At 44.3% G+C, this 25,630-nt stretch overlaps 1 protein-coding gene across 14 annotated transcripts in view; it reads left to right on the top strand.

The window, feature by feature from the left end:
* The window catches only part of KCNMA1 (potassium calcium-activated channel subfamily M alpha 1), a 754,541-nt gene that overhangs the window by 604,785 nt on the left and 124,126 nt on the right, over nucleotides 1-25,630 (top strand). For 7 of the 14 annotated variants that reach the window (XM_047760128.1, XM_047760127.1, XM_047760132.1 and 4 more), the window contains exons 16-19: nucleotides 1,004-1,072; nucleotides 3,431-3,442; nucleotides 11,068-11,154; nucleotides 17,490-17,566. In XM_047760128.1, the coding sequence (XP_047616084.1) occupies nucleotides 1,004-1,072; nucleotides 3,431-3,442; nucleotides 11,068-11,154; nucleotides 17,490-17,566 (245 nt within the window). The remainder of the gene's footprint in view (nucleotides 1-1,003; nucleotides 1,073-3,430; nucleotides 3,443-11,067; nucleotides 11,155-17,489; nucleotides 17,567-25,630) is intronic. The other 7 variants (XM_047760135.1, XM_047760130.1, XM_047760140.1 and 4 more) reach the window with 1 other exon arrangement.

The raw sequence follows: 25,630 nt of genomic DNA, 5'->3' as shown, positions 1-25,630 counted from the left end.
ACATCTTTATGTGTAAATATTTTACCAAATCTTTATTTTGTTTTCTTAGAACCAAACTCCAGTAAGTGGATATTATTCATTTCTTGAGTTTCTCTGTACCAAGGGTTCTATGTACAGCCCTCTGGGAATTCAAACAAGTCCAAAAGTCTTGAAGAAGTTGCACTGGTTGAGGAGAAAAAGTTAAGACACATCAAACAGTAGGATGCAATCATAGTCAGCATAAAATCAACTCAAAGCTAAACATTGAGGTTGCAGAGAAGGTGCTGAAGGAGTTAGAATAGAAAATGAGAGGTTGGCAGTGGCTGGAGAAAGGAGACCTGGAAGGTTTGATTTGACGTGGGCCTGGAGAATGGTTTGGGAGGGGAGGAGAAGGCATTCCAGGGTAGGGACCATGTGAGTGAAGGCCTGGAGGCGGGAACCAGCCAGCCCCAAAGCAGTCTGGGCTGCAGGCAAGAGCACTGGGCAGATGCGGTCAGACAGCTTGGATGGAGCCAGGAGTAAGGATGTCGCCGTCATGTGCTGGGCACTCACACAGAGGCTAAGGATTATTACCATCATTCCGAGCACACAGGGGTCTGCTTGGAACAACAATATGAGCCATTTGTACAAAAGATGAAATGGCATCCAAAGAACGGGTCCAGCTGCTCCAAATGCCTCCCTCCTCCTGCAGTTAACATTTTACTATCCGACTGAGTAACTAATGAATCTGGCCCAGCGCAAATCCCCAGGCACAAATCCCTGCTTGGGGTCTGTGTCTAGACATCCAGACCTGAGTGCAATTTGCACTTTGAACATTTAGGGCCTTATCACTTGCAAGAAATCAAGTGAAATGGGGAAGATGGGGAGGTAGAGCTCACATCCCCCTCCTTTGGCACAGTGACTGTAGAATGAGGGTCCCTTGGATAATGACTGCGTCAGGAGATGGAAAGATCATTACAGTGTTTGTTATGTGGCTCTGGTCATTCCGCAGCACTGACTGGCAGGTTTCTCCATCTTGTTGCAGGCTGTGCTTTGTGAAGCTCAAGCTTCTCATGATAGCCATTGAATACAAGTCCGCCAACCGAGAGAGTCGGTAAGTTTGCCGTGACACAGTGGCCGCTGCCAATTGTGATGTTGAGCGTGTGCCCTGGGATCTTTCAGTCCACTTCTTCCTGGCGCATTATTTATTTGTGTGGACCCTAACGCGCCACCTCTCTGACTTGAACGCACGTTTCAAGACTCTGCCCCTTCCATCCCAGACGTTGCCTGGCATCGCAAGCCCCACCCAGGCACTCAGAGAAGTATTTCTCCAAGGGAAAGGGATCAGGCATCCAGATCTCCACCCGATCATGCCAGCTTGCCCTTTTTACCCTCTGTGCATAAAACCAGGGACAAACCCTGTTCTAACACCAGTTTTCACTGCTGTGAGCAAAATGCAGGTGGACTCTGGCCTCCTTCATAGCAGGCACAGGGCAGGGCTGTGATGGGAGACACCAGCTCTCTTGATGGCCAAATTACAAGCAGCCTATTGTGTACCATATGTGTTTCTCCCGGTACATCTGAAATCCAGAAGGCAGAATATCAGCTTCATGTAAATTAGCCAGGAGAGCAGGGCCGGGAGGCAGGAACCCTCTTTATTTATTTATTTTGCACTTAATTATGTGCAAGTCAGACTGATGGGGGACGGAGTCTGGTTGAAATAGATAACACCCCAGTCAATACATGAGTTTGCGCTGGAAGAAGGACGCATTGCGCTAACAAGGAATTTTGTTGCTGGAGTACTGTATACTTTATGGAAAAAAGATGATTTTTTGCTCCCCACATCTTCTCAATAGTTTTGGAAGAAAGAAGGGCTCCCTGAGAAATTCTCAGGCTTGTGTCCTCTGAAATGACATCCATGGTCTGTTCCTAGTTATGCCAAATAATTCTTCCTATAGATGCTCAAGGGAAGGGTGCAGATCTCTTCCAGCCCACGCCTTCATAACTGAGAAGAGTGCAGGGAGAGTCTAGAAGGATCCTCCTCCTGTAAGGAGTTTGCACTATCCGAGTGACTGACTCAATAAAGCCAGGCTCCCAAATGTGCAGTCCACGTCTCTATGACCAAACAAACAGACTACCAAACACTGGATTGTAAGCAAGTCAATCCAGTGTTCTCTCTTACCTTGACCCCCAGATCAGATTCCTCACAGTCAATCTGATCCCATGTAAAACTATTTGGAAAATCCAAATTGACCGAAAGGAAGACAAAATGGTCGATTTGGTGGCCACATAGTAGACCATGGCCATAGCAGTGAACAGCTATCTATGTAGGTATACATTTTCCTTCTCTGTGTTGGCAAAGTGAAGAATATTATTTGCAAAACGAAACAAAACCAAAATACCCCTGAGAGTCCTTGCCTCTTTGCTATCCAGCAGATCAGGTGGGTGCTTCTTGGATGGCTTCTTTTACCCATGTTGTTGCTGGTACGCACATGTACCTTTGTGGGGAAGATGGGTATCCTGAGGTTTTGCACATGATATTCTGTATGTTGCCAAGTCAGTACATCCTTGTGTAATTTAATGTTCTTTATCACTATTGTGCATCTCTAAAAAAAAAAAAAAATCAGGATGTCAGTGATGCTGAATAGTGCTTTTCAACCATCCTGGAATAATTTCATGGCAGGAGACTGCACCCTGAACCCTGACCAGCCACTTCCCACCTGCCATCTTTGGGTCCCTAGGAGGGAGAGAGAAGGGCTACGAATGGTTGGGTGTGAGTCCAGTCACCACTCTAAGAAAAATAACTCAGCGCTCTCCCTGAAGAAGTCTTTGCGTTGATGGATGTTCCAATTAATTCACAAATCTGAGATGTTTTCAACAAAGCCATATGTATACAAATAGTTTTTTTTAGAATTTATTTTTATTTTTCAGAAAAGGGAGAAAAGAACTTGTTTGGCTTGGTTTTGGCTTTCTGTGTGCAGTTGCCAGCTTGAATCCTCAAATGTGGCTTGGTCTCAGTGTGGAAGCACATGGGTTCTTGTGGAAAAAAGGTGTGTTGGAGGGAATGTGGATCATGCCTCCGAGAACACACAGGACTTCAACACAATATCCGTGTTAAAAAGAACCGAGTTCCTGACCCTTCCTGAGAAAATAAATTTTTGATTTTGTTCCTCATTTAAAAATGTCCCGTTTCCCTTCCTGTCACATTTCCTAAGTGACCAGGTGTTAAAGGCAGAGAACCCTGCTTCTCTCTTCCACCCCCGCCGTCCCCTTGCCTCTGACCTGTGTGAACTACCTTCTTTGCTGCCCTTTCACCCCATGATACTGTTTCCATGCTTTGCTGAAAACCCTTGTTTTCACATGCATCCTTCAAATAATTTGAAACAAAGGTTTTATTCCTTCTTTCCTTCTGGTGTGAGTCAATTTATGATCCAATTGTTTGATTTTCAATTCTTTTCTTGTCGTTTTGCAGAAGCCGAAAGCGGTATGCTCTCTTCGTTAACTTTCCTCCCAACCTCCACCCTCTGTCTTCACTTCTAACCGCAGGACTAACCCTTTGCCAAGACTTCAGGAAGATAGAGATTATATATATGTGTCTGTGTATATATAATCTCATTCCCTTGTCTAGTATATACATATATATATAAATATATATGTATTTTTATATACAAATCTCTCTCCGACCGGAATACATAAAAATTGAAAGTAGCATATTGCTTTTCTTGTTTGATTTGTTGAGTCTTTTGGATGACGCACTAACTTCTTTGCAGGAAATTTACAAAAAAAAAAAACCAAAAAAACAAAAAAACAAAGACCAGATCTCATTTTCAGCCATGGCACCCATGATGGGAACAAATGCTATTAAAGTTGAAAAAGGGGGACGCTTCTCTCCAGCCCTTGGTGTCTGTTTCTGTTCTGTCCTGATGTGTCTTGGTGTCGACCAGACTCTGTGGTGCCATTTGTCTGCCTACCACATCCACATTCCTGGTGACCTTCTCCTCCCCATGTCTGGTTTCCAGTTTGTAGAGCTGAATTCGTGTCCTTTTATCCACAAAACAGAGACCAAGCCCTTACACTTAACTCTTTTTCCTGATGTTAATTTTGATGATAACATCTGTGTACTTTCTTTCTGGGCCAGTACTCAGTACACACTTAGAACACTGCTACTAAATTGCCAGCTCATCACCTTTGATTTCCTGAATGAGTACTGTTTATTGAAATGAACTCATGGCTTTTTTTTTCTCAGTGTGTTTGGGCATATTTCTTAATATGAAGTATCTCAACTTTTACCATGTGACCTCACCCTGTTTTGCTGCTGTTTTGTGTTGCGGGAAGCATGACCAAATTTCTCATTGACAGTTTTCTTTTTTTTAACTTTTGGCTTAATATTTTCCATGTAGTTTTTAAATAATATATTCTCTAAGACAAGGTTGTTGAAAACATACTATTGAGATGCATACTTGTTCATCTTCTCAAAAGTTGTTTGGCTCTGTAGTTGTAATCACTGTCCTGTGTTTGTGTTTGTAATTGTGTATGTGTGTGTGTGTGTGTGTGTGTGTGTGTGTGTATTTGTTTGGAACTCTTTCCAAAGTCAGATTCTTCTGTGATTTCTTTTTGAGTAGAGGTGGCTTCCTGTCAGTTTGGTATTATTGATATGATCCAACTGCGAGAAGTTACTGCAACACTTTGCATCTTCAAAGGTCCACAGTGGTTGCACCTCTGCTGTTGGCTTTTGGTTTTTGAGTCCTTTGAACCTGTGGTGAAGGCATGTTGTGATGTAGGCATGACTTGTCCTGAAGTGAATCAGAAAGTGACAAGGCTTGCTCCCAGAACCCAATATCCAGCATGGTCCTTCCCAAATGAACTCTCTCCCTACCCCATATGGCTACGATTTTCCTTATGTCCAAAATAGATTTTCAAATGCCATTGCTAAAATTACTGAGATGGATTCAGGCTAAACAAGCCCTTGCCCATGTCATTGACAGACCACAGTGGCAGTCATTTGAGTGTGACCAACTGGGAGCAATCTTTATTATGCTGTCTCTGTGTAAGTGAATTGGGTTCAAATAGATTGCAGCATGGACTATACACTGTGCTCGATGTATAATTCTAAAAGGAAAAGTGGGTGTGTCTAGTTGTGTGGGACTCCAGCAGAATACATTTTAAAGCCTGGAAGAAATGAAAAGTTCTAGAAAGGCAATAAGATTTGAGATTTTGGGTTTCTGTAGGTTATGCCCTAACAGCTCATAAATGGCAAGACAACCGTCAGGTCAAATTCCCACCAATGGCAATGTATGACCTTGCATGGTCAAGAGGCCACTTTCCAGTGGCCTGGTTCATTTGGATACAGCATGAACTAAAGTCCTAGATGGTTCTTCTTGCTCTCGTTAGTGAAGTCCCACTAGCTTGCTAGACACAGATATAATTACCATCTTATCAATGACAAACTATCTTCTCATGTGGGTGATGTTTTTGTAACCACTCAGGGAATGGTACGATACATCTGCCAAAATTGAGGCGGGGGGTTGGGTGGGGAGAAATACACACCTGTCACATTTATCTATAGTGGATAAAAGTTTCCTTAAAAAATTACCTGTTTCTGTTAAATTACTGATCCTTGGTTGTCTCCCAAAGCAGCAAACCACTCAAGTTCAGGATGATAGAAGAAGGAATAATTGGATGTTTCCCACTTGTTATGCATAAGTGGTAGAAAAAGAGGAATACATTGTTTTTTTCACCATCAAGTCCCAAATCTCCAGCCTGACTAAAGTTCAGCGAGAGATATACCATAAAATGAGCTGCAGCTTGAGGAGCTTCCCTCCTGGAGGAAGCTGACAGGGTCATTTCCCTTTGGACTGAGCCCCACTAGCAGTTTCATGTGCATGTATTTCATGTTTAGGAACACATATTTCAGTTCTAAGTGACTGGCGTTTCAATACTGAAATCAATTGTCCCAACACCCCAAGTGACTAGGCATTTGGATATCTGTACATTTACATATTTCTACTTAATGCATCCGGGAGGTTGTTAGCTCAGTTGCCAACCCCCTAGAAGAGAAGCGATCACTGATTTGATAGGCCTGACTTATAAGAATTGCAGCTTGGTCTGTGAAAGAACAGCTGTGATCACCTTTCTCTTTATCAGAGAGGAAAAGAGAGATTTTTGGAACTGACATCCATTCATTCAACAAAAAGTCGAAATGCGCCTATTGCATGCTGGGCTCTAAGCTGGCAACCATGAGAAACTTATTGTTGAAAGTAAATAAATAGGATTATGCTTTTCACTCCTTTTTGAACTATGGATTCCCTGCAGAAAATATATCTTTGCTTCATAAAGTGGATGAAGAACCAAAGAGTAAATCTAGATTCAAAACTACTTTGAGAGCAAAGGATAGAGAGAGAGAGAAAACATGAATCCTTGGAGAAGGGACCACACCAACCCTTTTCCTCTAGCTGTTACTGAATGTTTTCAGTAGACATTAGCAAGGTCATAGAAGAAAAAGGATAATTTATAGTTCCTTGAAATGAGAGAAAGTTCACCACTGCCAAGAAGCTGTCCCTGATGGAATTCTGCTAATTGATATATGGACTTTTTTTTTTTTCTTAGAGACCTTCTTGATTCTTCACATGACACGTCTTGAAGTTTATCTCTGATAAGCTAGTGAATTAGACAAAATTGGAGCAAGAGACTGATTTAAACTGATAGACAGGGAGGGAGACTTTTGGCAGTGTCATAAGGACAAAACAAACAACACTGGAGATTCTTTTAAGAGATCAAAGATCTTTGGAAAGATTTACATATTCCCATTAGAAGGTCAATAACACAGTCTATGGGTGGCAGGCACTTGGCAGGAAAAAAAGTTACTTCTGTCAAGGATCCTTATCTTTTTATATTTTCAAAGAGAGGAGGGTTTACTCCATTTAAACTTTCTCCATTTGGAATGCGGATAGAAGGATCACTGTCTAAAATTCAAAAAGAGTAGTATATTTCCTCAAAGAGACTTTGACACTTTGTACCCTTACACAGGAAGAATTTTTCCTTGAAATCAGGGGCACCTGCTTCTTTAGCAAACCCTTCAATCTATGGGTGGAATCCAGCACCATGAGCTTCTTTATGTCTCTAGGTTTCTTTCTTTCATTATTCCCAAGAGTGGCGCTCAGGTTTTTGATTGCTGCCGAGAAGGCTGCCTTAGCCTGATTGGGGTAGCGCCCAGCGCTGCTGCCTCACGTTGTACACAGAAGTGATAGAACGCCTCTCCCCATCCAAGAGAGAACAAGAGAGCATCCTGGAATCACACGATCAGTCATGTTCTTGGAAGTGCTTATGGTGTCTTTTACACAATCAGCCGCAAGCTTTAATGAATGGAGAGATGCTTCACACTGCAGCCAAAAGCCAGTCCAAGTGAGCCCATCTCCAGATTTTGTAGGGGAATAAAATGTTTCAGATCCTGCATCTAGTACAAAGGTATTTCAAGGCCAGTAGGGTGCCTCCTGGGTAGTTAATTAGCAGCAAAGACAAAGTGGAGAGCTGTGATGTGGTGAAAGATGATCTATCTGTCTTTAGTCACTGTATTTACCTTGCTTACCATTAACAGTTGTCGTGTATTGAGGACCTCCTATGTGGCTCTCAGCACATAATGCGTACTTTATTTCTCCTAGTGACATTGCAAGCTGGTGACTGTTCATCCCATTTAATGGATGAGGAGAGTGAGGCTGAGTGGCAGGTCCAAGCCCAAGTCCAGGACCTGAGCCCATTGGCCTGACACATGCACACTCACTCAGCCAACATTGGCAGCGAAACTGAGATTTGAACATAAACCTGCCTTACAGCAGGGCCCCAAATCTTTCCTCTCCACCATGCACACTTGATTGAAGCAAGCTTGAAGGCTGCAATAAATTATCACAACCTGGCGTCTCTGGAATGACAGTCCCAGATTCTCACTGTATGCCAATTCTTATTCACCGTTGCTAAAGAACAAAGGAAATGAAAAGGAACTTTCCATTGATGGGAACCTTGCTATCACCATATTCCCACCATGACACAATGGGCTTGATCACTGGAGTGCAGTTAATGAAGCATATGATGTAAAGGAGGAAAACAGGGTTCTGTGCGAGGCTTGTTTTGCGCATATATGTCACCCAGACATTGATGAGTGTCAAATTTCCCCTTTTGAATTGCATTGTTAGAATCACGATAGGATTTTTTTTTCCACTCAGAAGCTTTTTTTACCCTTTCAGATGAATATGCATCAAAATGTAGGCTTATTCAACTTTAAGGAATTAGCTCCTTTAAACTCCAGAAGGACCCAGAACTTTCCATGTATGTCCTTGTATATTATTCTGGAGTGTATAGTTCTTTACCCTGTAACTTTATCTCATTGTAGGCAGGACATTTCAATAAGAAGTCCTGTGTTCCATTCCGTGGGGCCAGCTAGAGTGATAATTTCATTAAAAATGAAATACACTTTTGGCTTTTTTTTCACCGTAATAGATAATAAAAATAATGATAACCAGTAAGCATTGAGATTTTTGTGCCTTGCCTCTCTTAATCCTCTGAAGAAAGACAATGCTTACCTTCACTGTGATCATGTAGGTGAGGCAATGAGTTCTAGGGAAGCTTGGTAACTTGCCCCAAGTCAGGTAGATACTGAATGACAGGCTGGAAATTGGACCCAATTTTTTTTTTTTTTTTTGGTCTTTTTGCTATTTCTTTGGGCCGCTCCCGCAGCATATGGAGGTTTCCAGGCTAGGGGTCGAATCGGAGCTGTAGCCTCCAGCCAACACCAGAGCCACAGCAACGCGGGATCCGAGCCGCGTCTGCAACCTACACCACAGCTCACGGCAACGCCGGATCCTTAACCCACTGAGCAAGGGCAGGGACCGAACCTGCAACCTCATGGTTCCTAGTCAGATTCGTTAACCACTGCGCCATGACGGGAACTCCAGGACCCAATTTCTGATTGCAAAGCCAGGGCACAGAAGAATTGCCATGCAGTCATAAGGGTAAGAAAGGGTGCAAAAGCCACCATTCTGCCTATTCTCCTATTCTGCCTTTTTTTTTTTTTTTTTTTTTTTTTTTTTTTTTTTTTTTTTTTTTGCTGTGCCTATGGTATGTAGAAGGTCTCTGGCCAGGGAGCAAACCTGCACCACAGTAACAACCTGGGCCACTGCAGTGATGATGCTGGAGCCAACCTGCTGCAGCTCAAGGGAAATACTGCCTTTCTAAAACATCCCATTTAATTGCCTTTGAAAAAAGAATTCATCTAGGAGTTCCCATCATGGCTCAATGGGTTAAGAACCTCACTAGTATCCATGAGGATGTGGGTTCAATCCCTGGCCTAACTCAGTGGGTTAAGGCTCCAGCATTGCTGTGAACTGTGGTGTAGGTCATAGATGTGGCTCAGATCTGGCTTTGCTGTGGCTGTGGTGTAGGCTGGCAGCTGAAGCTCTCATTTGACCCCTAGCCTGGGAACCTCCATATGCCACAGATGCAGCTGTTTAAAAAAAAAAAAAAAAAAAGGAGGAATCCATTTAAACTGTATAAGCTTTGCCCCTTTTCCCTTTTCCCCTCACAGTCCTGAAAAGTTAGAGGGATGTTAAATCAAGGTGAATGGTTGTTGGAGAGGTAATTGGGAGGTGTCTGTACAGCACCCCTGCCCATTGCACGCTGTGCTGTTAGTGTGACCTGCTGCTTCCTGACTGGAGAGGAGGCTCACTGTAGCCTGTGGTTCTAGGGCAGAATGCTCAAATCTTCATGGACTCTTGCTCTCATTTAGTGTTAATCACGACATTTTCACAGGATGGTTCTCCTCCTGTCAGGTCTCATTATGGGTAATAATGGCTGTTCTTATGATCACAAACATTTACAGTAATGATCCACCCCAAGTTCCCTGAACAGAACACAAGTTCACTTGGGTCCTTCCTGCCTTGCTACAGACACAGCGCTTTGTTGGCCACAGCACGTTTCTGGAATGGCTTTGCCAGCAGTAAGAGGTCACATGTTAAATACTACCCTCTTTTTGGATTGTTTTGGACAGTTGAGGACTTCCTTTACCCTGATTCAAACATCTCTTCCCTTAAACATCCACGTTTCAGATCAAAGAATAGCTCTGTGGAATCTACTGCTGCATTTAGAATGCCCGAATTCCATATCCGTTGAACCCCAAACCTCATCTCAGTCTCTGTGGAAGATATTCCTGTATTCTGCTTCTGATCTGAAGAGAATTAAACTTGTTTGCTTCATCCATTTATTAGATTAGGATACATTTATCTCTCCTGTCAATCCAAATGCAACTTAGTCTGTTAATCTATTTATATTACTACTTTGAAACAGGACAGTGTATATTTAGATTCATACTTCCCTGCAGGGCAAGTTTTTGTAGGGATAATTTGCATTTGTTTTCTAATTACAGTTGGCCCCAGTCAGGATACACCAGACACTCCCGTACGTTTTTGTAAATAGCAGACTGGAATCATTAAGTATTTCCAACTGCTGGCCCTTTTCTTTCTATTGTTAAAGTAGATCCAATTTTTTCTACATAAGCTGTCCATGGAATCCACTTCCATGTTCTTATCGGCGTTATGCAGATGTACTGTTTGCTTCTGCATTGGTTACAGGTGTCTCGTACCATTCTCAGCAGTAATATGTGGGGTGTGTACATGTATGTTCTTATATGCATATAGGGGTCCCATTAATGCTTTGTCATCTAATGGAAAATTAGTGCAGGGGTAGCTCTCTTAGACCAGTAACACTCAGCATTGACCATCAATAGCAGTTTCCAAAGGATGTGTTATTAGGAATTTGGCTTCACATCAGAAGCCCATGATGGCAATGCCATTGTACAAACCCAACCCTCAAACGTAGATTTGCTTTGCTATCTGCAATTGGGAGCATGCCAACCTGGGGACTGGGCAGCAGAGCTTTATGATGGCATTATCCAGTTAAATGTGTGGGGCAGTGGACCTCAGGCTCTAGGCACAATCTTTGGGGAAAGCATTAGACTAGTGGGCACCCTATAAAGTTAACAGTATATGATGTAGACTTCCAGGTTTTCTTCAGAACATGACCTCATAACTGTGTCTTCTTTGTTTGTTTTTGTTCACTGAGCAGTATATTAATTAATCCTGGAAACCATCTTAAGATCCAAGAAGGTACTTTAGGATTTTTCATCGCAAGTGATGCCAAAGAAGTTAAAAGGTAAGAGTTTATTTTCATTTGACATCCTTTCTGGCTCAGCCATAGACCTCTCCATCCATCGAGATGGGTCTGCTTTCAATGTATACTGGGACCCGAACTTTTTTTCATGTCTGTGGACATCAAATGGTGCTGAGTCTTAGGAAAAAAGATGACACTTTCAAGTGCTTCCATGGACTCCTCTTCACACAGTCAGTTCCACATCTTTGAATTAGAATAATAACATTTAGATCTATGAGGCCCTCGATACCTGTTCTTTCATTTTCCAAGGGAGGAAAGTCAGTCCCAGAGAATCTAAGTGATTGTTTAAGATCATCCGGATTCTTGGAGTTCCCGTCGTGCCGCAGTGGTTAACAAATCCGACGAGGAACCATGAGGTTGCGGGTTTGGTCCCTGCCCTTGCTCAGTGGGTTAAGGATCTGGCGTTGCCGTGAGCTGTGGTGTAGGTTGCAGACACGGCTCGGATCCTGCGTTGCTGTGGCGCTGGCGTAGGCCGGTGGTTACAGCTCCAATTGGACCCCTAGCCTGGGAACCTCCATATGCCGCAGGAGCGGCCCAAGAAATAGCAAAAAGACAAAAAAAAAAAAAAAAGATCATCCGGATTCTTGATACCTCAGAACAACACAACATAAGACAAATGGCCTCTTGTCTAGTGCGCTTAATATCATCCAGGCAAATTTACTCAGGAATTATCTGTTTTCTACTTTAGGTGCCAAAGGGAATCTCAAAAGGTTGGGATTAATTTCAGATGAAATACTAAACTGGCTGTATTTCTATTTGTGGCCTTCTAGGTTAAGTGGCTGAAGTGGTCAGCTTCAGTTCTTAAGCCTCTCTAGGTACAGCCCAGGATTTCATTGGCCTCAGTGTTTCAGGACACGTTCATTAGTATCCCCAAATCTGTTTCAACAGCCCAGGATGTCATAGGGCTTTTTGCAGAACATCATGGAAGATTGTTATATTGATTTTATGCTGTGAACGAGGACAAACTCACTAGCGGAAAATAGGACTCAGATGGTCTGACAGGTCACTCAGCTCAACAGTAATGTTACATAGAATATTTTAAATAAATCATGAGTTGTCAAGGTCGATAATTTTTTTTTTTTAATTTTATGGCTGAACTGCAGCTTGTGGAAGTTCCTAGGCCAAGGGCTTGGATCTGAGCTGCAACCGTGACCTACACCACAGGCATGGCATTGCTGGATCCTTAACCCATGGTGCTGGGATTGAACCCACACCTCCACAGCAACCTGAGCCACTCCAGTTAGATTCTTAGCCCACTGAGCCACCGTGAGAATGCCAACGTCTGTAATTTTCATATGAGCCTCTTATCTTCATTAAATGAGTTCCTACTCAAGGTGAGGCCAGTGCTGAGTGTTCTCCATTCTTTGTTAGTGCTTCTCAAAATAATCTGGTAAGACAGGTCTTCCAAAAATCTCTGGGCTTTGGTTTTCTCATCTGTCAAGTTGAGACAAATGATTTGTCCAAGGCTATGCAGCACATAAGCAAGTGGCATAAGCCTGACTGGATCTGGTCTTTGCTTTTCTAAAACTCGCATTTTCCACCACATGTAAAAATACCAGCAACTTCTCATGCAGAGTTCAGCATGTGCCAGCACTGTTCTGATTACCAGGTATGAGGCATGGATGAACTCAATGAATCCACTTGAAAAACTATGGTACAGGTAGCATTACTCTTCCTATTTACCTGTGAAGAAGCTGAGGCACAGATTGCTTAAATGAGTCTCCCAAAGCCACACTGCTACTGAGTCATAAAGCCAGGATTTAAAACCAGGAAGTGGGGTTCCAGAGCTTATGTTCTCATTTGCCAAGAGGTAAGCCTACCACACTGAGCACAGGAGTATGAGATGTGACAACTCACACACTAGCCCTACTAGTTAGAAAAGCTTTTAGGAAACATATGGGGAGCAGAAGTAAAGAAAATAAAAATCTTTGAAATTGAGCTACCTATTGACTTAAATTTATTTCTGCAAATTGGGAAAGGATTGCCATTATTCAGATGTGGAAGAGGAAAACTTCCTTATTGAGTTCATAGATCCTCACCTTTTCCAGGGGGTAACCCCCAAACCGAGTTCACTCAAGAGAGGAAAGTGGGAGTAGAGACCAAAGCCCCTCCAGGTCTTCTGAAAGAGAAGGTTGTGCCCCTGTCCACCATGCGAGGCACAAAAGCTGGAAACAGCATCTCAGCACCAGGCACAGGGGGCTGGGGCCCAGCGGCACCATCGATCACGTGTACCTCTCAGATAGCAAATATAACATGAAGCTCCCATTTGTGTAATTCTATTTTCTATTGCATCTCTCACTAATGAATGTCACAAATAGCAGGCAGTCCAAAAAACAAATTACCTCCTGTATTAAGGAGTGCAGTGTGTCTCATTTCAGTGTTTTATGGTATTCACAAATAAATGCTGACACAATCAGCCTCAACACCAGCCTATAATTTTCCGTGGTGTGTGATGTGTCAAGAGCAAATGCTGTCAGTTAGGGGATTTCAGATAGATGAGGACTGCAGAAAACCAACGAAAGGACATTGGAGGTTTGAATGACACTAAACAAGTTTTGTAAAAATGGAAAAGTAGATTATGATGATCTAGTATTGGATCTGCACCCTCCGCTTCAAGAAAGCAATGGAAAAAGTTAATGGATTGTAGCTCATAGAAACTTTCAGATGTGTTTTAGGAAAAGAAGAGTGACCCCCCCCCAGGTTCTCATACCCCTTCATCAAATGTCTGTAGGTCACTCACTTTGGAGAACACTCTGTATTAGGTACCAGGGAGGCAGTGGTGGACAGTGGAGAGATGACACTGATCTCATAGGCTCACATTCTGGGGAGGAGAGAATTGCAGTTTTGTTTATTCTTGGTGCAAAGAATGAATGCAGCTGTCACTGATTTAGATTGTGGGTAAGTGAAGACTGCTCTGAAGGAGAGAGATTTGAGCAGAGATGGAGGTGATGGGGAAGAATCCATCATACAGAGATCAGAAGGGAAGAGGAGACACAGTGGGAACAGTTTTCACATGTTCAGGGAGCCTAGGGAAGGGTGAGATGAGGTTAGTGAGAAAGGCAGGGGCTGGTTTCCATAGGACTTTATACAGAGATTGGACTTATTATAAAATGGAGTCATTGATGGTTTTAAGTGGGAGGGTGATGTAGCCAGATTTATGGTATTAAAAGGTGCTTCCATCTGCATTCTAGAGAATGGGATGTAGTTGGATAGGAAAGGAGAGGACAGACTCAGAAACTACTGCACAGTTTAGGTGGGAGAGGACCTAGATTGGTCCTGGGCTAGATGGGTGAGTGGAGATGGAGAGAAGTAAGACCAATTCAGAATATATTTTAGGGCGCCTATGGAGCCCGTTGATTAACTGGATATAAGAAGTAAGGGAAAAAAGGGACTCAAGAATGGAGCCTGGATTTGGAAGCTAGGCAGTTGGATAGATGATGGTTCTGTCTTACTGAGCTGGGGGAGGAGCAAGTTCTGGGTGGAAGGAACTCATGCATTCTATTTGGGCTGGGCCATGTGGGTAATACATACTAAGCGTACACACGGAGTTGTCCTAAAGCCAGTTGGATCTAAGATTCTGGCATTTGGAGGAAGGTGAGGACCGGAGATGTAAGTGTGGGTGCTGTATCGGTGAGGGTCCTGGCAAGAAAGAGGTGACACACTTAGATGGGAAAAGGGAGGAGAGGTGTATAAAGGGACTATATAAAGTCATGGGCAGAGAGGTGAGGAAAAACAACAAGGCAGAGCAAAGCACCCCAAGAGCTAGCAAAGGGGGGAACCCCTCCCAGCCCCACCTCTGCAGGCCCCAGGGGAAGGAGGGCTCTCGGAACCGGGAGAGAGAGGTTATAGTGCAGGAAGGAGCTGTGTCCCTCAGTAGAGAAATGTCACCACTATCATCTCATGACCTCTTTTCAGCCTCTAGTCTCCTGCTGGCCCCTCCCATTGGCCAAACACAACCCTGAAACCTGCGGACAAGGGAATCCTAAGGGCCGTGGGTGCGGATCAAGTCTGATTGCAGATCTAGTCTTGATGACACATGGGGTGAGGTCAGCAGCCGAAGGCTACTTGGAGAAGGGGTGGGGTGAGGAGGAGAGGGAGCGAGGAAGAGAGCAGAGGGTTGACATGAGGGGAGGAGGTATGGGGGGGGTCCTAGGAGTGGGAAAAGGCCCCTGGAATCCTCAGCCCCTAATTTAAAGTGAGATCAGTTGGCACAGAGGCGTGTCCTTTTCCCAGCAAGCTCAGCTGCTGCTGTGCAGGTGTGCAATAAGGTGGGGCTTAGCCAGGCGAGCTCCAGAGGCAGAGGTAGGTGGGTGGGAGGAGATGGTGCTCCCAGAGAAGTGCCATTTGGCACAAATCAGCTGGAGCCTGGGTACACTGTCCCCTTTAGTTGGGGGTGTGTGTCTCCAGGTCTCCACAGGACCCTTCCCACCCCCACCCACCTTCCCATCTCACTCATTGGCTTGAACTGTCTGGCCCTTTGGGGATTTCACTTTCAGAATCCAGCTTTAATTCACTAAGTAATCAGACTTCATCTTTTTGGTAGTCTATCAGACTCATCATCATGTCACCATCTCTTTAGTAGAGGAATGTTAAGACCTTGGCCTCTGGGAGTAGGCTTTGTGGATTTGAATCCTGCCTCTGCCACTCTTAGCTGTGTGACCTTGGGCAGGCTGATTAATGTCTCTGTGCTGCCATTTCCTTATGGTTTGAGGGTCAAATATGTTAATACTTATAAGATGCTTAGAGAAGCTCCTGGCCTCTAATCTGTGCTCTATATATGTTAGCTATCATTTTTGTTACAGTTGTTATTATTGGTAGAAGTATTGAAAGGGGGAGAAAATGGCCAAAGGAAGTGGACGCAAAAAAAATCTCTTCCTCCTTTCCTGCCCTTCCCCTCCAGGGCAGGTTATCACTGATTGGGTTCCTAGCGACATTGCCACTCTGGCAAACCATTAGTTCTCTTTTCTTTTTTGCAACATGTATGCGAATTGGCATTTAAATGGTGGATGAACTGCTAGGGTGGAAAGAGCATTGGGCTTGGACTTAGAAGTCCCAGAGCCAGCCAAGGTCCAGACAGGATGACTTCAGGCAGGTCACGAAACCTCCTCAATTTACAGATGAGGATCCTGAGTCCCAGGGACTTTGGATGCGAAATTTGCAGGATCTTTTCCAGATCCCAGTCATAATGTTGGTTTCCAACCAGTGCCGGTCATAAATGGAGTCCTGTGGAAAACATAAAAAGGAACCAAGAATACAATGGTCAAGAATTGTGTTTCTTTATAGCCCAGGTCAAGGAAAGACCGTGTTAATCCTTGGCATTCATTTGAATATTGGGAGTGGAGAAAGTGATAAGCCAGGGATTTTCTTAGCCTCCCTATGCAGAAGGCTGTTCCAATGAATTTTATCACAGTGCCCTCCAATATTGAAGGGACAGTCCCCCAGTGCTGTTCTTCTAGGCCCCGTGCATTTAAAATGGTGCACCCGCGATCTTGTTTTGTCTCATCCAGAATATCTCTGACATAGCCAATGTACTTTGTCATCACGTATTGGCACTTGAGTCACATGATGGGATTTTCTTGTTGCTTACTTCCTCTGGGTCTCCTTCTATGCACCCCCATCCTAAAATACATTCTCTCTACGTCATCCCAGGGGTCAGCCAAGCTATGCTCCTTAAAGAGAAGCAAACCTTCGCTGATGACATGTTGTCAGGCCCAGAGAGCATGGGCGTGGGTCCAGCCAGTGTGAGAGTAAATGTGGACTGTGAAATCCCATAAGGAATTGACAGAGGATCCCTTTGACTTTCTTCTTCATGTTTCTCCTCGACCTCTTTCGCATTGGCTGACAGAGAGGAGGTGCTTTCAAAGTGACAACGCTAATATTTTTATTTGACTGAGGAATGTCACTCTCTGTCCCTTTAATACCTATCTGATTGGACCATGGGGATGTCAGAGATGTACTGAACTTCCCACTAAAGGCCCAGGGCTGATTGCCCATGCCTTCCGATGAACAAGATTGAGAGTTGGTCTCCAAAATGAAAGCAGAGCAAGCAGACGTGATGTGTCACGGCAGTGGTCTCTCTCCCCACTCCCTTTCAAATAAAAACTAACTCAAATCTCAGAGTCCTGTGTTTGAAATAAATGGTCTCACAGACGCAAAAAACAATATTTCTGTCTGTAGATGTCTAAACTTTTCAGAAGATTAAAGGAAATTAGTGCTGGCGTGTTTCATTAATTTGGCACCACGGTGGAGGAAATGTGGTCCTCATTTCACTTGGGTGGATTATGAAACATGTCAGTTTTTCCATTCTCTTTCTCCAGGGCATTTTTTTACTGCAAGGCCTGTCATGATGACATCACAGATCCCAAAAGAATAAAAAAATGTGGCTGCAAACGGCGTAAGTAGTGTTTTTCTCCCCCCTTCATTCCCCTTCTCCTTCCTTGTTTCCCCCAAACTCATTTCCCTTCTCCTTTTCCTTTTAAAGAAACACTAAACATCAGAGGTTTCTTGAATATGTTTATGTTTCACCCTGCAGTTGAAAGAAAATACCTGTCCTCACTTGATTAGAGCAGAGGCCGAAAAGTCACCACTATCAACACCTGGGTGTGAACCTCATGCCTAATCCCCAGTTCGTGACTCTAAAGGGATGCCTAGGTAGATGTGTCCAGTCAAACACAGTGAATACAATGCATGGGAAGGAGGGTAGCCAAGGCCCTGGAGGAGGGAGTGTTTGTGCACAGTGATTTCCAGTGGACAGGGTCTGCCAAGTAGGAAGATGGCTGAGCTAGGGCCAGGAGGGAAACTGAGTCTTAGGACTCGGTCTCCCAAGTGGCAGCTGACTCTCTTGCCGTTTGGGATTCCTGCAGGTTTGGGTACCAAAGGCTAGAGTTTTCCATTGGATACCCTGAGACTAACCCAAGACACGATCTTGGCCATCACCAATTGGGGCTTTATGTGCCATTGCCCCAGGGACCAACTTCAGACACCATGCTCCTTGGTGCAGACTAGATCTGGCTCAACAGTCCTGTCTCAAACTCCTTACAAAGCAGCTGGCCAACAGGACCCCTTGAGAAAAACATAGGAAATCAGGAATGTGGGATGGTAAGCTCTTGAAAAACTAGGACTTAAGGTGAGCTTTGCAGTAATTATGTTACCCTGCCTAATAGAAATTGTTCCCAACCCTAGAGAAAATAGCAATAGTGATGCCTTGCTTCCTATGGCGATTGAAGGTTCGTAGCGCTCTTTATGATCATTATTTTATTTGAAGCTCACCATACCCCTGCATAAGGTGTTATTAATCCTATTTTACAGAGAGAGGAAACTGAGGCTCCAAGTTTAGTGGGAGGATGAAATTGCTGAGGGCCACGCAGTTCTGACAGGGGTTCAGGCTTGCCCAAAGGCCTCTCTTGATGCTGTGTCCTAGTCTTTTTTTTTTTTTGCAAGAGAGAAGGGCAAGGTAGGTGAGCTTGAGTCAGATGTCAGAACCGAATTATGAATGATCAGCTCATAAAATCCTTTTTCACAAGCACAAATCAGACAGTAGAGCACAAGCCAGACATTTCTGAGCTATGCTGACCGAAGCAAGGGTTTTTTCACGGCTCCCCTAAAAGGGGGCACAGTAAATGCAAAATGAGATATAAACATCGCTCTGCTGGAGCACAGAGAAGACCCTCAATCTTGTGGGCAGCTTCCCATGGGAAGCATTCTTGGTTTAGAGCAGTTGCTGTAGAATTCCTCTCCGGCTGCTTCCCAGGCTTTGGGCAGCTTAGGTCCACTGTTTTGCTCTCCCTTCTCCACTGAGTTAACACAATGGCCCCCCTCTCCCAGCCCTGACACCTCAGCCAGGTGAGTATGCCTATCTCAGGATAAGAGCCTATAACTTTTCTTCTCTTCTCAGGGCCTAAGAATTCTCCAGTTCTGACCACTTACCAGGAAGAGCATCTGAGGGCATATAGGGGCTCAGAACAAACTCACTCCCCATCCAACCCCCCAGACACCATAACTCAAAAGGCCCTTCTCAACGAGCAGTGCACCCAGCCCAGCTCGGTTGGTTGTAAACCCAGAAATATGGCTCAGCTGACCAGGCCTCACCTGGATGTTTCTATCAAAGGGAATACAACATCCCAAGGCAGAAATACCCAAGAGAGGGTAACACATACAAGAGAGTGAACTCCTGTAGGAAAACACTTGTAGTGGAGGGGGTTGGGGAATGCAGGAGAATATAGAAGCCAATCATCTTGACCAGGTAATTGCCAGAGGACCTGACCCCATGGGGGTATCAGTGAAGTGGCAAAACTACTTTCACTTGATTGGTTATTCAGCTGTTTCTGAGTGCCTTCTTGGTGCAAGGTACTCTTCTTGGTGCTAGAGATGGAGCGGTGAATGAGATCGTCCCTGTCCTCCTGGAGGCTTCATTCTGGTGCATGGGGATGAGTGGCGATCATAGAAAAAATTAAATACCTTCTAATAAAGATAGTGCTCCGCAGAGAGAGGAGACTGCCTGAGGGTGTGAGCAACCTAGGGATGCTGCTGTAGTCAGAAAGGTCTGGAAGGCCTCCTTCAGGAAGTGATATTGAAGCTGAGACCCCGTCCAGGGAAGCAGAAGAGTAAGGGCAAAGGCACAGATATGTTCATGGTGTTTGAGGAAAGGAAGAAAAGCCAGTGGGGCTGGTGGCATTAGGGAGAGAGTGGTATGAGACGAGGTCAGAAAGGAGGGCAGAGGCCATAGGAAGAAACTTGCATTTCAGTCCTGTAGTAAATACAGCCATTGGAAGAGTTTAAGCAAGTTAATGATATGGTAGTTCTTATTTTAAGGCATCTTGCTGGTGACTGGACAGAGAGCAGGCTCTAGGGAGGCAGGAGTAGAAATGGCAGGAGGAAGAGAGAAACTGTGATGCTGGAATGTTCCTTGCAGGGCACCATAATGGAACCCTGCAGACAGTTTTTTGCATCCCTAGAAATGAGGATTTAGCTTCTAGGATATTTTTCCATCTTGGTTACAGGCAAGCAAAGAGTTGCTAACTTTAACTTTATCACAGATAGAGAGGCCCATAATTGCTTGAAATAATCCTACCGTCTTCATTCCTTGAAAGTGGTTTCAGGAGTTCCCGTCGTGGCGTAGTGGTTAATGGATCCGACTAGGCACCATGAGGTTTCGGGTTAGATCCCTGACCTTGCTCAATGGGTTAAGGATCCGGCATTGCCGTGAGCTGTGGTGTAGGTTGCAGACTCGACTCGGATACCACGTTGCTGTGGTTCTGGTGTAGGCCGGCGGCTACCGCTCTGATTCGACCCCTAGCCTGGGAACCTCCATATGCCGTGGGAGTGGCCTAAGAAATGGCAATAAGACAAAAAAAAAAAAAGAAAGAAAGTGGGTTCAGCTAGTGAATGGCACGGTGTCACATCCTGCATGGCACAGACTGCTACACAAGGACTGTGTCTGCAAAGCCAAGCCAGTGTGACAAGCGTGTCTCTCTGTTTCTTGGCACCCCTTGACCCCCTTGAAGTCTTCACCCCTTAGAGGCCCTCAGCGGTGAAGTTGATATTGGATAACAATAAGAGTTGTCCAAATAGTGTTCTTCCTAATTCAAAGGCCAGAGCAGCCTGTGTTACAGAGGGTGGGGTGCAGATGTGTGTGTGTAAAGGTGGTTGGCATAAAATGCGAATTATTAAATGTGAACCTCCCTGGGCATACTGGGCAAATTAGGAAATTGGGGAAGATAGGGTTGGGTTGCAAAGAAACTTTTATTAGAGGGAGCTGGAATTATTAAAAATGCATGGGGTGGGGTTCCCCTGCCTTTGACTGCAGATTGCCTGGTGACCTAATAAGTTGGAGAGGGCAGCTGACCCACAAGGTCAATGGTTCAAACCTCTTAGGCCAGGTATTAGCAGTTCAACTAATATTGTAATGATGGATCTTCATCAGGGCAGGGCTGATGACATCACTGGTATTTATCTACAGTTTTCTATCCCTCCCCTCTCCCAACCTAGCCTTTCCCTCTCCAGATTTCTCCTTCCAGCCCTCCCCCAACCTCCCCATACACTTTCATTCAACCACCTTAAACATTTTGTGATATACTATCTGGAGAATTATTGAGGGTGGACATTCCATTTCTGGAAATTCTGTGTTAGTATAGTTTAACTTTTGCGTATTTTTTCCCCCATTCCTTCGTAGTTCTCCATCAAGGAAGAGAATCCAATTCAGCTGTCTGGCCAAGAAGCAAGTTCTCAGAATCCACTATTTACCCATTGTCTTTTTTTTCTGTATAACAAACCTGGTTTAATGATTTACATTTTCTCCCCCAGCCTCTGAACGTTTGCCCAAGGGTGGACTCCTAGGGGACAAGTCGTGTCTAAATTGCTGTGTTGGAAGGAATCTTCTTTAACTTCTAATCATTGACATATTTTTGATTTATCTTTTTTCTCTTTGCTGCCCTGGAATACGGCCCCTACTCTATTTTAACTGCACACTGGTAGTGATATATTGTGAGTAAAACGGGTTCCCAGCAGCCCGGAGTCCAGTTCCCTCTGTCTTTCTCTAGAAGAGATACTTCTTTTATTTTCTGTACAGTTGCAGTTTCTTTTATTTCTTTTGGTCTTTATGTTGCATGTAGCAGTGACATCATGCCCCAACTCCGTCTGCAGAGTAGCCTGGAGCTGGAGAGCCCTGCGAGCGGGGAAGCCCTCTCTGTTCATCTACCCCCCCGTTCCCTGTCCCACCAGCCTCTTGCCAGCTTCTGGCGCTGTCTTATTTTTCCATCTGAAAATAAGACCTTGATGACAGTGTTTCTCTTGAAGGCCTTGTCTCAGGACCTTTGGGGGACACTGAGTGGGCTGAAGTAATTACCACTAGCTCTTGATGCCTCATCAATTGGGGGTCATTGTCATGCTTGCCTTTGATCAATTATACTTGGTCTCCTCCACTATTAAGCTTGAAGTCCTATCCTGAAGGAAACACATATGCTACATATATATTCCCGTGCTGTGATATATATATGATATGTACCAGTACTTTATATGTAAAAATGTACATTTTTATATATAAGCGTAGAGAAAGTTTATGGACAGAGTGATATATTCCTTACAGTATATATGCCTCTCTATACGAGAAAGGGCTTGCGAGAGAATTAACAGGACACCCAACTTTGGGACTGTAAGTATCTAAATTGCCTTATTGGAGACAAGTATTTCCACAGTGGTAATTATTTCCTATAGTCTATGAAGTTCCCTTGCTTTAAAACAAAGTTTCTCCTTCAACAGTACCCAGGAGGACATACCCAATTCCTCGATGGGTGTTAGTCAGGCATCTTGCAAGATCCATTTACTTGTTTAAGGCAGAAAAAGATGACCTAAAGAGAGCATTCCATTCATTAATGAGCTATGTAGAAGCCTGAATGAGTAAATGTAAGTCTTTAAGCCCTGAACTTACTCAGGGAGTAGGATCATCTCCCCCAGCAAGATGAAGCAATTGATGAGGTTTTAGGCCAGTATTTCTGTGTGTGACTTAGTGCAGTGCTGTCTTCAGTGGCACCGGCAATGAGCATCAGTCTTTGACCCAGCCTGCAGCCCAGTTCAGTCCAATGGCCCTGGACTTTGGAGGAGATGTCTCCGCACCTGCTTCTCTCCTACTCCTTTGCAGCAGAAGAGACAAGTTGGTCATCTGGTTTGGGTTAATCTTCAGGATGCGAGGGCATGGAACACTCCAGGTCCAACAACAACAACAAAAAGCAAGGACCTTCTGCAGTGCTGAACAAAATTCTGCCCAAACTGACTTCATCGCTCCCTTTGTCTGAGAACTGAAAAAAATGGCTTGAGGGCATGAACCACTTTCCTACCTGCAGAGCTGCCTACTGTAGCTAATGATCTTTCAGAATTGGAGGGGAATTGTGATGTCAATCAACAAACAACTCTAGTGCCAAATTCTTCTGTCTTCTCTAGCCACAGTATGGTGTGGAAGGTAGGATCAACTAGCTCCGTGTGCTCTTTGCTGCTGACATTAACGAGCTCTTTCTTTCCCATCTTTCCATTCTTGGGAAATCACCTGGAAGATCCCTTTCCTCCCTCCAGAAGCTAATGGGAAGAATTTTGCTAAGTGAAGACATCATTCCCCATTTACAGGACTTGAAAGGACGCTCTCAGATTCCCGGCGTACCATCAAACAAACACCTCAGCCTTACACTTTGGTGGACTTTCTCTTCCACAGACATTTTTACTTAGAATTTTAGTTGCTACTGAGCATATTATAGAACAGTTCCAGAGTTCGGGCTTGGAAATAATCCTTCCTTCATTGGACTGATTTTAAACATGCAGTTGCAATCGGACACATGTCTCTGAATTGAGTGGCAGAGGTTTTTTCCTTCCACACCAGTCTTCTCTTGAATTGCTTCATTTGAAACCTAAAATATTTTCCCCCCGGCATTTGGAAAACTCCACCTGAACCTTTCAGTCTAGTGCTGCTTTTCCTGCCCCTTCCAACCCACCCTGGAAATTAAGATTCTGCAATTGGAAATTGGCTGACAGTTTGGTTGCTGATGCAGGAGGCAGATGGTGCTGAGAACAGGATGGAGTCCAACTCCCTCTTCCATTCCAGGCTTGGCTCCGAAGGGCTCACCAGCAGAGAACCTGAACTTGACAGCTGATTGTCAGTTTGATGCAAGGGAAAAGCAGTAACTAAGCTATATCTACAGCAGCCCCTTCTCCACACATTTCCTTTCTCCTGATCACGGCCTTTGAAGATATAAGGAAGCCGTCCAAGCATATGTCTGAGAAATCTTCCAGTTGTAAACCTTTAAGAGTAAACAGCTTTGATGATACCCATTAGGGAAATACTTTTATTTTGTCTCTACAAATAGCACTAGGAAGTCATAATGGAAATCTTGGATGAATATTCACTTCATTGTGGTGAAGGAAAGCACATAAAAGCTTTTTCTCAAATTGTAAAACTGCTAGGACAGAGTTCTTAGAGGAGAAAGGTGAGACTTGGGGTCTAATGCTTGGCAACCATAGAACCGCTCTGAATCTCTGGCACCTGTCCAAGACCAAGAACCTTCTGATGTGGACCAAAGAAGAAACGGAGTCTCCAGAGGCTTGTATTTTTCTTTCCCAGAGTTAAGCCGGCCGGTGGGGGCAATTAATTGATCATAAAGTTCCATGAGCTCTAAGATGGAATGACACGTAGCTGCAGTCTTCACACCTCCCGGAGACATTCTTATCTGTTCCCTTTCTCAGGAAGCTACAGCAGTGCTTTAAGGTCCCACTCTGCTGAGCCCCTATGCTTGCAAGTTGCCGCTTTTGCCCACTCTAGGACCATGTCCTAAAACCTCTTGCCCCTTCATCCCCGCTGTTCCCTAAACATCTGTGGTGGATTGGGAGAAACCATTTAATTGAAATGACACTGCGCATTTCAATTCTTAGAGGCACGCCGCAGCCTCGCCCAGCTAGTTCAGGTGGCCTGTTGACTAGATGCAGCTCCACATAGATCCACTAGATGTCCTCACAGATCTATTTACCATTAGCATTGAGATCCTAGGGAGAAGTCCCTTCTCTGAGGGTTGGGATGGGGGAAGAGAGCATTGGGTGTCTGGGTTAAAAAAAAAAAAAAAAAAAGGAAATTCAGCAAACACCAAAGGAGAGAGAGCACTTTATGTGGCCATGGAGTAGATAGGAAACTTCACTTCTGTTTTAAATAAATACCGAAACTTTCGAAATTGCCCTTTGAAACCTAACCTTGGGAGTTCTAAGTGGCACTCTGATATCTGAAATTAACCTCCGAACCTACATCAGCTCCAGACAAGGAAACAATCATGGAGACATGGAAATAAAATACCGGCGATTCTGAATACCCACGATTCGCTGAAACAAAACTGAAGGATTAGGAAGCAGAGAGAGGGTGAGATTTGAGGGGGGTGAGGGATGGTATTTTCTAAACTAGGAGGTCCACAACTTCGTGTTGATATGATTTTATTTTACAACTTGCAAGTATAATTTTACATAGAGTGTCCACATCTTCTGAAACAGCTGCCGCCAGGGAGGCCAGTCCTCACTCATTTTTGGTTAAAGAGCTTGTTCCTGACTCATGCAGTGGCCCCGAGGAGGGCTTTTTCCTGGCTGGAACATACCTCCTTCAAGCCTGACGGATCACAACCACCAGATGGGAGGTCAGAAAGGGCCTTACCTTTTAGGAAAGTAGGCCCAGAAGAATCTGGGGAAGGCACCAGATCCGGGGTCAGTAAGAATGGACTCTTCCAGACATGGAGTGAAAGACACCTCCAGTCAGAGGCACCTGGGTCTCCACATTGTAATTCCCGCATTGTAATTCCTGATGCTCTGTCAGTGTGTGAGCTCAATCATTTTTAACTGTTTCTGTCTTGTCTTTGAGCCTCTCATTGATCATTCTTGCTGATTTTTTTTTCTTTTTGTGTGTGGTGGTACTTGTTTGTCTTCTGAGATTTCTATTTTGGAT

The sequence above is a fragment of the Phacochoerus africanus genome, chromosome 15, assembly GCF_016906955.1.
Source record: "Phacochoerus africanus isolate WHEZ1 chromosome 15, ROS_Pafr_v1, whole genome shotgun sequence".
Classification (NCBI taxonomy): domain Eukaryota; kingdom Metazoa; phylum Chordata; class Mammalia; order Artiodactyla; family Suidae; genus Phacochoerus; species Phacochoerus africanus.
Note: the sequence above shows the minus strand (reverse complement) of the source record. Positions and strands in the feature narration are given on the sequence as shown.